This window comes from Barbus barbus, assembly GCF_936440315.1.
Source record: "Barbus barbus genome assembly, chromosome: 33".
Classification (NCBI taxonomy): domain Eukaryota; kingdom Metazoa; phylum Chordata; class Actinopteri; order Cypriniformes; family Cyprinidae; genus Barbus; species Barbus barbus.
In genome coordinates this window covers 19,623,322-19,640,330 of record NC_136761.1, presented here as the reverse complement: position 1 = coordinate 19,640,330, position 17,009 = coordinate 19,623,322, and the positions used below count along the sequence as shown (strand labels likewise).

Below are 17,009 nucleotides of genomic sequence, written 5' to 3'. Positions count from 1 at the left end.
CATTCCACTGCAGTCTTGAGGGAAGATGGTGGCACGATTGATCGCTGCGGCTGCTCCGGGTCCCAAAGACGGTGCTTTTATGTCGTTTAATGTTGTCTGTTCGTCTCCAAATAGTGTAAGTTTACCGCTAACTCTTAAGGAAATCACCCCAGAATTCATCTATGATCGCCAAAGTCTTCTGGATATCAGCAACGCATACGAGCATCAACTCTCGCCGGCGGCTACTGAGAAGCTACGAGGCCTTTGTTTACTGCTGGAGCCAGACCTCGAGACCGCGGCCTCGCCTACTGACGCTACCCGCACAAGGCAGTGTCGCAAGCGGTGTGAGAGAGGATGGAAGCGCGGTAAGCGCGGAGGTATACGAGCTAGGCTAAGAGCTAACCCCTCAAGACTGGCTCTTCCAACACTCATGCTCTCAAACGCTCGCTCTCTGGAAAACAAACTGGACTTAATTCAACTCAGTCGATCTACACAGCATGAGGCAATGGACTGTTGTGTGTTTGTTCTCACCGAAACATGGCTAAACGACAACATCCCGGACTCCGCCATTCAGCAGCACGGGCTAACCAACTTCCGAGCGGACAGAGATTCATCACTGTCTGGTAAGACCCGCGGAGGTGGCTTGTGTGTGTATATCAATAAAGACTGGTGTAACAATGCTGTGGTATTATCAAAACACTGTTCATCGCTGGTGGAGTTTATGGTTGTGAAGTGTCGACCGTTCTATCTGCCGCGGGAGTTCACGGCCATTGTTATCATTGCGGTTTACATCCCCCCGTGTGCAAACGCTAAGGACGCGCTTCGTGAACTGTATAGCACCATCAGTGAACAACAAACAAAAAACCCCGACGGCTTTTTCATCATAGCCGGTGACTTCAACCACGCAAACTTAAAGACAGTTTTGCCAAAGTTCTACCAACATGTGAACTTTGCAACAAGGGGAAACAACACACTGGACTTTGTTTACACAACAGTTAAGAACTCTTACAAGGCTGAACCCCGCCCCCACCTCGGGTACTCCGACCACATCACTGTTATGCTAATCCCAGCATATAGACCACTTCTCAAACTCGTCAAACCGGTTCAAAAGCAGATCACAGTATGGCCAGACAATGCCACCTCAGCACTGCAGGACTGCTTCCAGGACACAGACTGGAACATGTTTAAAGAGGCAGCCACCTACAACAACCACACAGACCTGAATGAGTACACTGAAACTGTGACTGCTTACATCAAAAAGTGCACTGATGATGTGACAGTCACCAAGACCATCACCACACGTGCAAACCAGAAGCCATGGATGACAGCAGAGGTTCGTGGGCTGCTAAAGACCAGAGATGAAGCATTCAGATCAGGAGATAAAGCAGCCCTCAAAACAGCAAGAGCCAATCTGTCCTGTGGCATCAAAAAAGCAAAACGGTCATATGCCCAAAAAATCAACAACCACTTCACAGACAGCACAGACACACGGAGCCTGTGGCAAGCCATTCAGACCATCACTGACTACAAGTCCCCGCCACAGGCCTGTGATGTTAGAATGCTGTTCATTGACTTCAGCTCGGCATTCAACACAATAATCCCACAACAGCTCATAAATAAGCTAAACCTGCTGGGCTTTAACAATTCCCTTTGTAACTGGATCCTATACTATATGTCCCCACATGTAGCGGAATGACAATAAAGCTCAACTTGACTTGAACTTGACTTGACTTCGGATTCCTGGGCACCACCATCTCTCAGGACCTGAAGTGGGATATTCACATTGACTCCATTGTCAGGAAGGCCCAGCAGAGGTTGTACTTTCTACGCCAGCTGAGGAAGTTCAACCTGGCACAGGACTTACTGAAACAGTTCTACTCCGCCATCATTGAATCCATCCTCTGCACCTCAATAACTGTCTGGTTCAGCTCAGCTACCAAATCTGACCTCAGAAGACTACTGAGGGTAGTCCGGACTGCTGAGCGAATCATTGGTACAACCCTCCCCACTCTCCAAGAACTGTACTCATCCAGAGTGAGCAAAAGGGCTGGTAAAATCACTCTGGACCCCTCACATCCAGCACACTCCCTCTTTGAACTGTTACCGTCTGGTCGACGCTACAGAGCTCTGAGCACCAGAACGACCAGACACAGGAACAGGAACAGGAACAGTTTCTTCCCTCAGTCAATACATCTCATGAACACTCAATAAATAAACGTGGAACACACAACTAATTCATTATCCATTCACCACACTCACTTATTTTATTTATATTTTTCTCATTTCTAATTTGCACATACTTGACCTGTACATACATAGTTGCCTATATTATATATTTGACATTTATTTATTGAAGAGGAATAACCCCTTGAGATGAACCATCTCGTTTTCGAGGGGGTCCTCAAGTCCAAATACAAAAAATTGACATTGACCTTACAGCGGCAGTCAAATATAACAAAAAACACATACACAAATGAAACAGAAATATATTTCCATTATTTACAATATTACAATATTTACAATATATTATATGTTGTGTTTTTTCGTTTTGTTTTTTGGCTGCTTTTACATTGGTTATTGGCTATTTCTTGTTATTTTGTTTCATTACCTGTGTCCTGTCCTGTTACTGTGTTTCTGTTGCACCGTGGAGCTTCTGTCACTACAACAAATTCCTTGTATGTGTAAACATACTTGGCCAATAAAGCTCATTCTCATTTTCATATCTTTCTACCTGTTCATGCCATCACAGAAGTTCTGGCGGGGAAGTATGATGTTGCAGCTTCAGATCTTACATCCCTTCTCCTCAGCACCTACATACTTACCGGATGTGACACAGTGAGCTATCTGTACAGAAGAGGGAAAAGGCGGGCCTACACAACTGCTATTAAACACCTGACAGACCTTCTGCTGCTGTGCAGGTACGGTGACCCTGAGGAAAGCCTGGATGTTCAGGAAGAGGTTATAACAGCAGCACGGCAATACATGGTGTCACTCTATGACAGGAGTGACTTTGGTGGTACTCTAGATGCACTGCGAGCCCATCTCTTTGTGAGCATCAAAGGAGACATGTGTTGCCTTCCACCAACTGAAGATGCCTTCCAATTACACCTTCGCGGAGCCCTGCATCAGTTGGCTGTGTGTAAGCGGGCACACATGGTTCAGCCAACCTACCCAGCTGCCACTGATTTTGGGAGACAACTTGTCAATGGCAAATTGGTGGCAACCATGATGCTGAAAGAGGCAAAACCTTTTGAACTCAAACACAGCCAATACTGCCACTGCAAGAAAAGCATGTGTGCCCGAGGATGCTCCTGTGCAAGAGCCAATGTGAAGTGTGGCATTGCATGTCTCTGCACTGGGGACCCCAACAGATGTTCAAGGATTGAACTTGCGCTTGAAGACAGGGACACGTAAGCAGGCCGCGTGTGTGTGTGTGTATGCGTCTCCTCAGGTGGTGAGGGTGAAGGTCTGTCCCCAGAGCAGTATCTGCAGTGTACCACCCTCCTGATTATCCCACCTCACAGGGACCTGCACCTAGTTAATTAAGTCATGTTAAATTATTTTGTTCCGTTGAAGTTGTAATAGTTGTCATCTGAGTCAATAAAATAATGAAAGTCATTTTGCTGTATTAGATTTCTTGTGTGACACATTTCCATTGGGAGAACAGGGTTATGTTGAAATTAAAAAAATGCCTAGGCCATGATGCTTAATAATGTAGACATTAAAAACCATGTTAAATATCCAGCATGTCTTTCGGAATTTTGAGAGTAGCCTAAAATTCTATTGAGGTTCTGAGCCTGCTGATCAACTATTAGTGAAATCATCACAGATCCATTGATTTTGGTTGGATTTTTATGATTTTGTCTGTGGAATGAGTATACTGTTTGGTGAAAAGAATGACATATTGACTGATGTCATAACTTGGGGGAATAGTTGATTGCCAGTGAAGTAAAGATGAAAATATTGGAAAAAAGTGAGAAAACGCCAAATTTTTTGGCATTAAATTAATGCAAAATCATGTAGAAATGTGTTTTAAGAGTTATTTTTTCAGTGGATGTTGTCAGAACATGTGTTCGGTGTACCTGGAATGCATTTATTGACAGCCTACCAAACCCACTGAGGATTTGAGGAAAAATTTTTTTTTCACATTTTTCTAATAAAAAATAAAGGGTGCATACACTAAAATGGCCACAATTTTTTTTCGCAATATTTCCGGCAGAGCAGACCCTCCAATTATTGGTTCTTAGGGTCAAAGTTAACAGAAAAAACACAAATAAAAAGTATGACAGACCATGTCAGGTTCAACCCATTTTATTGAGCTTTTCAGACTTTGGCTCCCCGACTATCAGGGATGGGTAAATGGGTTTCTTATCATAAGCAATATCATGTTCCCACGTTCAGTATAAATTAAATTGTGGCTTTGGTTGTATCAGGTTTGGCCACAAGAGGGAAGCAGAGTACACAGACTGGAACCGACTTCTGTGTTTTTGACGGATAAATAGCCCTGATAAGCAGCTTGAGAACATTACTGGCATCCTGTATGTGAAGAACAATATACTGTAGGCAATGGCATATGTTTAATGTTTACATTGTACACTCCCCACCAGGTACAATATTCTGATTGTTTGCATCTTGTTTTTTTAAGCCAATAAATAATAGGCTAATGTACTCATTCTAATAAATTTATATTGTAATGTACTCATTAATATATTTAAAAAGTCATCATAACATTGGTGGTAGGTTACCATTGCACAAATTAACGCACTCTCTACATTTGATGATGATGTTTAATGTCTCCAACAGCGCCTGTAGTTAAAAAAAATCACGAGTGTGGTCTAGCTGGTGTGTTTTATGTCGTAGAACAAAACGTGAAAGTATCTTGAGCTTGTGTGAACCACGGACCTTATTTAAGGGATTTAACCAAAATCCCATTCAAAAATCCCATTGACCCTGGGATGATGGAACCGGAAGTGCTAAAATGCTAACTCGCTTCCGGGTTTTCGTCTAAAGTAAAGTAAAAGTAAAGTCGTGACGTATTGTCAAGTATGGTGACCCATACTCGAAATTGGTGCTCTGCCTTTAACCCATCCAAGTGCACACACACAGCAGTGAGTAGTGAACAAATCCACACACACACACACACACCGTGAACACACACCCGGAGCAGTGGGCAGCCATGCTGCGGCGCCCGGGGAGCAATTGGGGGTTCGGTGCCAAGGGCACCTCAGTCGTGGTATTGAGGGTGGAGAGAGCGCTGGACGTTCCCTCCCCCCACCTACAATTCCTGCCGGCCGGGGGCTCGAACTCGCAACCTTTCGATTACGAGTCCGACTCTCTAACCATTAGGCCACGACTTCCCCCTTCAGTCTACAAAGTGACATCATAGTTCCACCACTCTATTATGCTCTATTCATTGTTTATTATTTATTTTTTTAGAAAACGCGCACTTTTATATTCCATTTTAAACAGTGCTTTTCTATTCAAATTAAGAGTGGTCCACTGCTGCACACGTGCCACATTGATACAGGGCCAGCTGTATCGATATTTGTATCGCCCGGCGAGCAGTTGGGGCTTCGGTGCCTTGCTCTAGGGTCTCACCTCAGTCGTGGAACTATGTTGTCACTTTGTGGGCAAAAACCCGGAAGTGAGTTAGCATTTTCGCACTTCCGGTTCCATCATCCCAGGGTCAATGGGATTTTTGAATGGGATTTTGGTTAAATCCCTTAAATAAGGTCCGTGGTTCAGACAGGCTCAAGATACTTTCACGTTTTATTCTACGACATAAAACACACCAGTTACACCCCAATCGTGATTTTTTTTTTAACTATTGCATTTCTTACAAAAGAGGTTGCTAACAAGTTGCGAAATGGGACTACAGGCTCTGTCGTAGACATTCAATGTCATCACACCAAACAGTTTATCAATTTGCGGTATTTTCCAATTGTAATATAATTTGTAATACAGTAAATTATAGAATAACCAATGAATAGTTTCCCGCTTATTGTTGTTCGACAATTTTTTTTGGCTTTGCCCTGAAATGCAACACAAGTCTCCGGAGGGAAGATGCTCGTTTTATCGCTTTCCTATTGATACGGAGACTCTGGGTTTGTACCATAAGGTAAACTCATATGATTATTCCATGTAAACACCACATTTGCCAGCTTTACGTGGTGAAAGGGAAACTTTAATGATGCATAGTGCTTAAAGCCACATTAAAATTAAATGTTTGTGGCCACATAAGCTGTTAGTAAGCATATAGATTGAGGATTTTCTAGAAGCAAGGATAAAATAACATTTTGTGTACCCACCCTAACAAAATGAGAGCTGAAATATGGTACTTTATTCAGTAAAATAAGTTTAATCTTACCATATACCAAAACTTGCTCACTCTGCTGTTATTTCATAGATTAAATGCACTAGAATTTTATAAAAAATTACGTGGAGACACGTTTTTAATTAAAATATTCATATTTACCAAGGAAATGTACAGAAATATGTGCTTTCAAATGTCCTTTAGTTGTGATTATTTCATTTATTCACTATACTATTTATTACTAATGTCTCGTTTTAGTTTGGCTCTAGTTTTGTATTTATTCCAGTTTATATGAAAAGGTGCGTGGATTAAAAAAGTTGACGAAAAAGTTTGACGGAAGTGTGGTGGTGGCGAGCGACCGTGGTGTAGTAGTTCGTTTAAAGCCTAAGTTTAGCTTTTTAGTTCTGCCGCTTGTATTTAGGCTTGTATTAAGTTATATTATTTTGTGAAGATTATCTTGATGGACAAAACGTGTAAGTTTCATGAACTATTACCTCTTTATTTGTGACATTTTATTCCATTACGTATTCCGTTACGCAGTTTTGATGCTATGTCCATAGACTGTAAAAAACATAGACGTAGTGTTTGTGAGTTTTGAAGCCTAAAGTGGGCGGAGCTGACCGCCACCATCTTGGCAGCGTGTCACCGCGTGTCACTCTTGGATACTCCAAAAGGCGGGACGTGGGTGAAGCTGAGGTGCCTGGTTGCTGAAACCACACCCGTCTATAGTGTCAGCAGCAGTGCTGCCATGCATGGACAAAAAAAATGGGTTTTTGGTCTAAAATGATTTATTGATTATTTTGACATTAATGACCTCCTAACGTGCATAAGTATCATGAAGAAAAGCCCCTGAGAAACCAAGGCAGAACACAGTATAACATCAGACTTTCTTCTTTGTTTCGACTTTGTTTTGGAACGCTAAAAATAAGTTACGGTGCTCTGCATTTGTTTGCATTTGTTAGTCAATATTGTGCCAGCCTGTAGTTATACGGTATTCTGGCTTTGTTTTACTGTCCATTAAAGCCTGCCACGTTTAAATTACAGTGCGACTTTCATACATACATCTCTCGGCACTTCACAAACAAATTAGATAAGATTGCGATCTAACAAACTGCTCCATGTAACAAGGCACTGTAAACAAGCAACGACTAGATATAACTTGGCAACAATTATTTAATCGTAAATAATCTTTAACATTTTATTTCTTTGTAATAATGCAGATTATTCACTCAGTGCCAGCTGTCCAGTGTTTCCTGTGTCCAGTGTTTGGTGTTAAACGGCAATGTGCTATGTGTGTGTCTCCTGCCTGCCTTGGATATCCCTTGTTTTGGATGAATAAAGACTGGTTCTTGTTATACTCCCATGACTCCGCATTCTTCACATCCTCACAGTAGTGAGCGTGACAAGGACTGGCCCCTGTGGCACACCTTTAGTTATATTGAGTGAATCAAAACCTTCTGCCATGTGCACAATGAGTTATGTTTGAGAGATTATTAAACTAACCAATAGCATGTTTAGATAATCCAATAATAACGGGGCATTATATCAGTAAGGTGTGATCAACATTAAATGCTTTGGATAGATCAGTGAATAAGGCTACACAGTGTTTCTTGTTGTCAACAACAACAACATCATTTAGTACTTTTAAGGCTGCTGTAGTTGTGCTACGTTGTTTTATAAAACCAGATTGAAAATCAGACAGGTCTCAATGCTAAAGATTTCTTCTACTTGCCCGGTTAATATTTTTACTTGCCCTGTCAATATTTTCACTGGCCCTGCCACAAAAAAATAAAACAATTACTGTTATCATTGTTTTGACCCATGTTATCTTTTATTCTAATCAATAAGCTTATGACACCAAAATTTTAGATACCAATTACATTTTACAAATCTCAATTCCAATTTTGATTCCACAGCAAAAACTATGACTAATATAAAATTCAAACATTAATAAAGACAAGTGAACAGTCAGTATATAAGAACAAATGAACAAATTAGAAGCAATAGCATAACTGTATACAACAAATCTTACAAATTAAATAATGCTTTAGGAAAAACAGACGGGCTGAATGAGACGCAAATTCACTCACTGCCAGCAGGTGGTGCTTATGGTGCATTTCCTTGGTTACCGCTGTAAACAAAGCAGCTACGCTTATTAACACTTTAAATGTGCATTATTCACATGTAAACTTTTCTGAAGATACATTTATAAACCCCAATTCAATATTTAGGATTTTCTTCCTATATTTCGCGCATCAGTGATCTTGCTCTGCATGGTACCAAATTTTCTCCTGTTTGCATTCATCTTCAGCATATCTGGCCTCTGTTAACGGTTTGTTTAGACACTTCATAATATTTCCACACAAAATGACATTTTGGAAAATGATTGCAGTGCAGTTTGTGAGCAAGCTCAGGCAGATTGGTTGAAATAAAACAAAATGTCCAGTCAACCGGTAGGTGCATCTGTAACTCCAGCGTATAAATTAAATATTGATTAATAATTGTTTAAGCTACAAAGTTACTCGCCAAGATGGGTAATTTCACATACTTTTGTATGTGAACTATTTGTCCGTTCAAGACGCGGCTCTCTGTGATCGCCCTGTACACACAGAAGACAGCCCTCTAGCACTAGCTGTCTTTAACTTCTTGCTTGAATGCTTTGAAATCAATTTGAATTTTTAAATTAGCCAGGCTTAAAAACACGTGCTAAATGCTAAACTTTCTTGACATTGCCGCAGTGGCCCCATCGGGCCAGTGACAAATTCGTCAACTGTCCCGAGCGTCTTTCACACTGGCCCCGGGAAGGTAAGGTAGTTATTTTACTTACAGGTAACAACCCCCCCCCCCCCCCCCCCCCCCAAAAAAAAATACGTTTTGTTGTGTGTCATTGTAAAACATTGCAAAAGCAGTAACATGCAATAAAATTTAATGTAATGTAAAAAGTAATGCAAATTAAAGTTCCACTGTGTCTTTTTTTCAGTGCTTTGCAGCTCTCGTGTTGATGCCAGAGAAGGTATTGACAAACAGACAATTAAAAAACAGACAGAAAGTGTAATGTAAGCATCAGGAATGAGTTTAAAATTCATATATTAAAAATAAAAATGTTTTTTTTTTTTTTCTTTTAATTTATCAGTAAAATTTGGCCCCCTCTGCAGTGGTAACCAAAGTAACCTCAAAAGAGGATGTGATACCCATGGCTGTGGACACTATGGAGCCCGCCGGTAAATTGTGCCTTCTTCTAACCATCCTTATAAATGGCATGTTATTTAAAGGAGTTCCTGTTTTCTTCTAACCAGGTCTAACCAGAAATCAATGACTATAGTGAAGGCCGTGCAATATTTTGATATCATTATTTTGTTCAGAATATGTTGTCACACAAACTTGACATTACCCAACAAGCCAGTGTTGATCTTTATTCTGCACCATAGATGAGTTTACATACTAAAAATGAAAATGTTAGAAATCATCATCATTTTCTCACCTTCATGCCATTTCAAACATGTATCACTTTGTTTCTTTCTTTTGTAAGAAGGCAGACTAAGAAGGCAGTTTTTGGATTACATGATTACATATCATTTACACAATAGCAACGAATTATTCATATTTGATTGATTCTCCCTATTTCCTCTTTTTCATCTTTTAAATGTGATGCAAACTGGGAAAACCCGTCGGATATTGCACTGGGAAATTTTCAGGAAATTCGAAAAATAGGTTGAATGTAATTTTTTTGTCAAAATTAGGTTTTCATTAAATTATTATTCTATAACATCTTGTCTATCATCTCTGAAAATATCTTGGCAAAATTCACTTGTTTAGTGCAGAAAAATAGCAATTTATTGCAGCAGTCTTTCTCTTTTGAACGCGCTGAAGAAACAAGCTTGATGTTATCAACGTCTGATCTAGCATGATGCATCATGTTTAAATGTACAAGTTGAGAACTGTTTTGGAGGCAAAGAAACATTTTTCAACTTACTTGACTTTGGCAAGTGAACTTTTCTCTGAAGTGTATGTGTATTTGTGGTACACTGACAGTGAGAGCGGGCCACATAAGGGTCTTGACATTGTCTGTGCTGATGGAGCCACGGTTTATGCTCCATTTGATGTGAAGCTGGACCGCAAAGCTGTACCATATGAAAATAAACCTAAAAAGGAGCCTATCAATGATGGCATTAAATTGAGTGGAGAAGGTGCGTACATCTTCACATCTGTTAAATGTTATAAAGCATGAATAGCAAAGTAGCACAACTTTCTTTTAGAGACTTTAGGTCATTTGATGTTTGTGAATAAAATACTACTATTAATATTAAGAATATAGGACATGTGGAATAAGATTTCATACATTAAAATCATAATCTCACACGAATCTTCTATTTCCCCACATGATTTGTTTGGCAGGTCTGTGCTTCAAGCTGTTCTATGTTAAGCCAGACAGTTATTCTGGGACCCTGAAGAAAGGGCAGAAGATCGGAACTCTGCTCCCCATGCAGAAGGTTTATCCTGGCATCACTTCCCATGTTCACGTTCAAATGTGTGACATATCAGATCCCACCAAATACTTCTGATGCTGATGGAGCTGATGATTTCCTGCAACCACTAAACCACTTCAAATCAAAGTCTATCGCATTGAGGAACATATTATGCAATTTATTTCAGCTTTATTTCTTTATGCTAAATAAAGAAATCAGTTCTGGTTTTGTTTGTTGATTTTATCTTATTATTAATAAAGCCCTATTTCCTCCTGCAAGTGAGTCCTCGCTCTCATCCCTTCACCCCACACCTGACATTAGTACAGTGGTTCTCAACCTTTTTTGGACCAGTGCCCCCCATCCCCCCCCCATCCCGCCCATTCACCAGGTCCCCCCCCCCCCCATCAAATAAAACAGTCTAATTGTCTTCACTGAACAGTAGTTGATTATTATTTTGTGTTTATAATGAGGACTGTTATTTTTACAGTACCTTTCAAATGTATGGGGTCATTATGATTTGTAAGAAATTAAGTTAATTTCGCATGTAGGTGATTTTCATTACTACAGCTTCAACGATGTTGAGATCTGATACAGTATACCGTGCTCCAAATTTAAAGAGACTTGATAAAAAAATATCCTAGATAAAATAAAAATGAAAAGGCTATAGAATATCCAAAATAAAATATTTTGAAACAGTTCACAGTAAGCAGGTGAACTGGTAATAGGCCAGGGTATCATGTTTGGGTATAAAAGGATCATCTCAGTCTCAGTCAAGGCTCATCACTTTGTGCCAAACAAATCAAAAATCACATTTCTCAATGCAAAATCACAAAGAATTTAAGTCTGGCATATGTGTTAAGGTGCCATTAACATGGAGTCATATATTGGTATTGTACAGAGACATACTGCCATCAAGATGACGTCTTTCATGGGAAGTGCATAGTTATTAAATCAAGACAATGCCAGCTCTCATTTTGCATGTGCTACAACAACATGGTTTCATAGATACATGTGCATGACTGACTGGCCAGCAGATCTGTCTCCTATTGAACATGTACATTCATCATGAAAATAATAATCAGATAACGATGAGCACAGATTGATGGGCATCTGAAGTCTTGTATCTAGTGAGATTTTTTTGTGAATTTTTCTGTGAAATTTCTTTGTGAAATTTTACTCACAAAACTACCAATTAGTATCCTCAATTCCCAAACAATTAAACATTGTAATTAAAGGGAAAGTTGATGTGACAGTGTTAAAAATGCCTCTGTCCCAACTATTTTGGAGTGTGTTGCAGCCATCAAAATCAAAATTAGTTAATATTTACAAAATAACATTTGGCCAGTATAAACATCGGATATTTTTCTTTGTACTTCAGTCAATTAAATATAGGTTGAAGAGAATGAACACATAACATTTTCTTGATTGTATGGCATTTCACACAACGTCACAACTTTTCTGGAATTGGGGTTGTAGAAACATGGGAAATATATGCTTCTCATTTTCAAAATAGTTATTTTAGAGCAGTCCTTATATCTTTCTTATATCAATTACATAATTAAATTTATATTTTTGTTATTATCAATTAAATTTCAAATCTAGCTTTTTTGTTGTTGTGGTGTGCCAGCTATAATAATAAAAATAATACATATTTCTTGAGCAAAAATCAACATGATTTCTGAAGCATCATGTGACACTGAAAGCTGGAGTAATAGAGTTTTAGCATGAAAGGAAAACACGTTTCAAAATATATTCAGGCTAGGCTATTTATTATTTATAATATATATCGTAAAAGCATGTATTTTAACCCATATATAACACTGAATGGCACATGGCATTCATGACAAATTTGATTTGACTGAACTTGAAATATTATCATAAGTTTCCCAAGAAGAAAAACAAAGCCATGTGAATATAAATTAGGATATATTTATGTGCGTTGAATAAACTCTTTAGAAATTTGTCAATCAGCAAACAAAATGCATTTATGTTAATTTTTTTAACATTTCATCAGCTGCGCAACAGAAAGCCGACAAACACTAAAGTCGTTCAGTCGTTGCTATGGAAATAGTTTTGCTCTGCTGAGACCATAAACCTTAGTGACAGAGAATGTCTGGACGAAGCAGGCAACTGTGCAATTTACTTCTACACCAAACATTTATCACTTTCCCAGGTTTTCTTTATGTCCCAATCTCTCTTCAGTCCTCTCTCTCTCAGTGCTTGGTGTTGTCCCATCGTAAGAACATGAATGTCCTGTTGTTAACATGATGTACTGTATGTCATGTATCCTCCTCAACCTCTGAATATGGACTCAGATCTTGTGAGTAGAGAAACAGATCCTCTATTATATTATATTATATTATATTATATTATATTATATCTCAGAAAATAAATGTAGAATGTTGTAGGATGTAGGATGACACTCTGACATACAACATACACCTTTTGTACCTTTTTTTCTCAGAGTACTGAATAAGGCATACATTATGTTGTGAATCTAATATTTCAAACATAATTTAAAGGTGCAACATTACTAAAGTTTATTTAATAAATTTATAATGAAAGGTGTCCGTTTTCCGATTTGTTTCAAATGAAATGTCTGCTGTATCCAGATCACGTCACATGCAGTCTGGTATTATGATCAAAACTATTTTCATCCCTTTGTTGGTTCTTGCCAGCTGTCTTTATTCATGTCTCTCCCTACTGATACTCTCTAATTGCACAGACCAAACTTTCATCTGTTCCATTACAGATGATCAAACCAGGACACAGAGAGTTCCTCTGGGCAGTGCGAATTCATTTAAATCAACTCGTTCTTATTCACTGGAAATCAAGGCCTTTCTGTGTGAAGCTGATTGTCCAGTTTTGATTTCACTCTCCATTCATTCTGCAAGCAAATCGCAAATGTCCATCACCAGTGATTATATGTTTAAATTCCAGCTCACAAAGAAAATGTTGAGTAACCCAGGCAATTTATCCCCACTCCAACTGTCCTGGAATAAGTTAATAATTATAATCTATTTTCACACTCCATTTAAAGACATTTGCCTAAAATGTCTGCAGAACTTCTCACCGTCCTTTTCTTTCTTTTTCATCTATACAGTATGTACTGACCTCTCCCTTTCCACAGTGATACAGAAGTGTGGGCACAAAGAACAGAGACAATGACAGAGGCATAAGTGTTTATCGGGTCGAATATGAATATGAATATGAGACAGAGATAGAGATAGAGAAGAGAAAATAAAGGAGCGAGATATAGTGAGCGACCCCTGAAGGGTTTCCTGCATTAGTGCAGATGGGTTTGCGTTTCAGCTGTGCGTGCATCAAAAAGCACATAAAATAGGCCTATTTAATTTCCAGTTTAATATGGAGAGACAACTATAAAGAAGTTATTTTTTGGTTTTTGCAACTACAATTTACCTAAAAATCTGATATTTCAAAGTCCAAAACTTTTTGGACTGTGATGCACCCCACTTTTAATGAACAGAAAAAGAGACAGATGTTATTGTAAGAACAGGTTACTGGTACATTGATCAATAAAAATGAGATATTAAGTAAAGGAAAAAGAAGAAAGAGTGGAATGGACTGAGGCGCGCTAGTATTCCCTATGTGCTGGATTAGACAGATATGAGATTAGCAGAAGAGTGTGCTACAGCCTCGCTAATGGATTTCTGTACAGCAATAAGAAGCAGTGAATGGCAGCGGGACTCGTGTTTGCCTGCTCGGCAGAAAAGCTATAATCCATCTCCTGCGTTATTACACAATAGATCTGCCATCCAGGCTAGGTCATTGAATAGTGTTGGCTAATCAGGTATCGCCCTGACTGCCACCGCTTCAATTAACGATAAAAAAAGAGGCAGAACAGAAAGAAAGAGAAAATCTTATTTCCATTGGACTGGAGCAATCGCATCTGATTCTGATGAGCTGCTGTGCTGTTAATTGCTGGGTCTTGATAGATTAGTTTCTTAAGGCTGTTTAAATGGGAGAGGGTGAGTTTTTCAGTGTTGATGGGCTGGAGGGGGTTAAAATGATGGGCTTGTGACATATTATCATTATTCTGGAGAAACTGAAGTGCTTGAGGAAACATGTATAGTATGTTGCTTCATTTATAAAGCCAAAAACGGCTTATGAGGCAGAAACTGTTTTCAGTATACATTTTTTTTCTATTACCTTAAATTTTCGATGCATTATAGATAATTTTTTTGGTTTCACACAGTAATTGTTTAACTGTTTAAATTTAGCTGAAAAATCATTTTTTAGGATTCTGTGATGGATATAAATTGTATTTAACATGAACATTAAACAGAAATCTTTTGTATCATTACAAATATCTTTACAGTTACTTTTGATCAATTTGATGCATCCTTGCTGAATAAAATTATTCCTTTCTTTTTTGTTTTAGAAAAAGGTGGCATTTACATATTCACTGGAGTAGAGAGTGACATCTAGCCTTGGTCTCGCCATTATTATGCCATTGTTAAGGCTATTAAACTATTCAGTTACGTCGTCACAGAGATAAGTTGTTTAGTGTATATTTATGTATGTAATTACACAGTGTCCTTCTCTCTGTGCCACTCTTTAGGAAGCTGCATTTCAGATAGCAAAGCCTTCCTATTCACTGACTCAGACCTGTTGTACTGGCAGTTATTAATTGCGCATTATAGCTGAAGTCCATTCGTGTGTGTCAAAGCCACGCTCTCTTTCTCAATCCAACAGAAGAAATAGAAAGAAAAAAATGTATATGTGAGATTGAAGACACAGAGAAAGAGAGGGTTCAGTAAACATTACTCAGATGGAGTAGGTGGCCATGGGCAGGTTTACTAGCAGCTCTTCTTCTCTGTTCTTAAATATAAAAGCTATAAACCTCTCCCCACTGGCAGTGAATAAACCTTGCAATTCTGTTCTATTTGAAGCGAAATATTACTTTTGCTTACCCCTTTCTTTCTCAGACATCACAGCACTCAAGTACCACCAGCCATCTATTTTATCCTGTTTCCAAGCCAACATGACTATCAATAATAAGGATCCTATTTGAAGATCAATGTGTGCTTTTTAAGTTCATGACTGTACAGTTTAGCCTTCCAAAAGTGAAAAAGAATAAAGGAAGATGTTAGATGTATTGATTAATAAACAATTAAATGTAATATGATTTATAAACAATTTTGTAGTGTAATTAAAATAATAAGCATACAGTCTTGCAGAAACATGCGATTTTTAATACAATTATGCACAAAATTATAAACATCTTGTTCATAGTAATTTGCTCAGTTAAGATGGTCCACTTAATCCATGTCTGTAAAGTCTCCCCAACAATTTGAATCATCTTATAAATAGTAAAATATAAGAGGCTGTGCACAGGGGTCATGTTATAAAGTCTGCATAAGTTTTCATTAATCTAACGAGGACTTTGACATTCAGGCCTCAGGCTTCTCTCCCTGATGTACACAAGGGCTGAATTACACCACAGAGTGGATTATTCCTCTTTGGGGCAGCAGTACCTCCTTCTCTCCAGCTTTAATTAAGTTTTCAGAAGCCCATTAATGAGCATGTTTATTAGCTGCAGGATACAGACTGATTGTAGAGGGAGAGTTGGCTACTGAGGACTCCCAGTCTGAGTCTTTGGAACTCTCCAAACTGATTTCTGCTTGGTGGAGAGTCCCAAATACCTACTTGTTTAGTAACCACACTTGCCCTAAGGTTCTTAAAGCAACAGTCTTGATGAACTGTTGGGATTCTATATTGAACATTCCAAACTGATGTAATCAAGATTTTTCAGAACCTTGTTGCTCTTTTATTTAAAACTACAGTGCATTTTTGAGCCAGCATCATCAAAGGGAACTGCAATAAATAAACTATTGTCAGGGACTGTTTTTTTTAGTGGAAGATAATCGGTAATAATATAATAAAACAATTTAAAATAATATTACTATTTTACAACAATGTATTTCATATTTAATGGGGTTTTGTTTTATAATGTCTTCTGGTGCAACTTATGTTAGTAGCATCTTTGCATCAAAAATGGTCATAATTTAGAAATAAATGGCCATTTTACACATTAAATGGGCATGTCTCCTTTAAGACATCAATTAAAAACCCACTGCTATGATTGGGTAAAATATTTGCATATGAAATAAGTATTACATTTATAATAATTCTAAAAAAAACAATGGACGCTCTGAATGGGTGCCGTCAGAATGAGAGTTCAAATAGATGATAAAAACATAACATTAATCCACAAGTTATCCACATGA

At 38.4% G+C, this 17,009-nt stretch overlaps 1 protein-coding gene across 1 annotated transcript; it reads left to right on the top strand.

Annotated features, from left to right (window-relative positions):
• Positions 1–6,016: 6,016 nt before the first annotated feature.
• LOC306853325 (leukocyte cell-derived chemotaxin-2-like) lies at positions 6,017–11,192 on the top strand (the record flags this gene model as incomplete). The annotated part of the gene is made up of 6 exons (XM_079390640.1): positions 6,017–6,097; positions 9,031–9,097; positions 9,273–9,305; positions 9,426–9,513; positions 10,325–10,479; positions 10,688–11,192. The coding sequence occupies 6 exons, from the start codon at positions 6,017–6,019 to the stop codon at positions 10,852–10,854; spliced, it is 591 nt and encodes a 196-aa protein (XP_079246766.1). The 3' UTR covers positions 10,855–11,192.
• Positions 11,193–17,009: the final 5,817 nt, after the last annotated feature.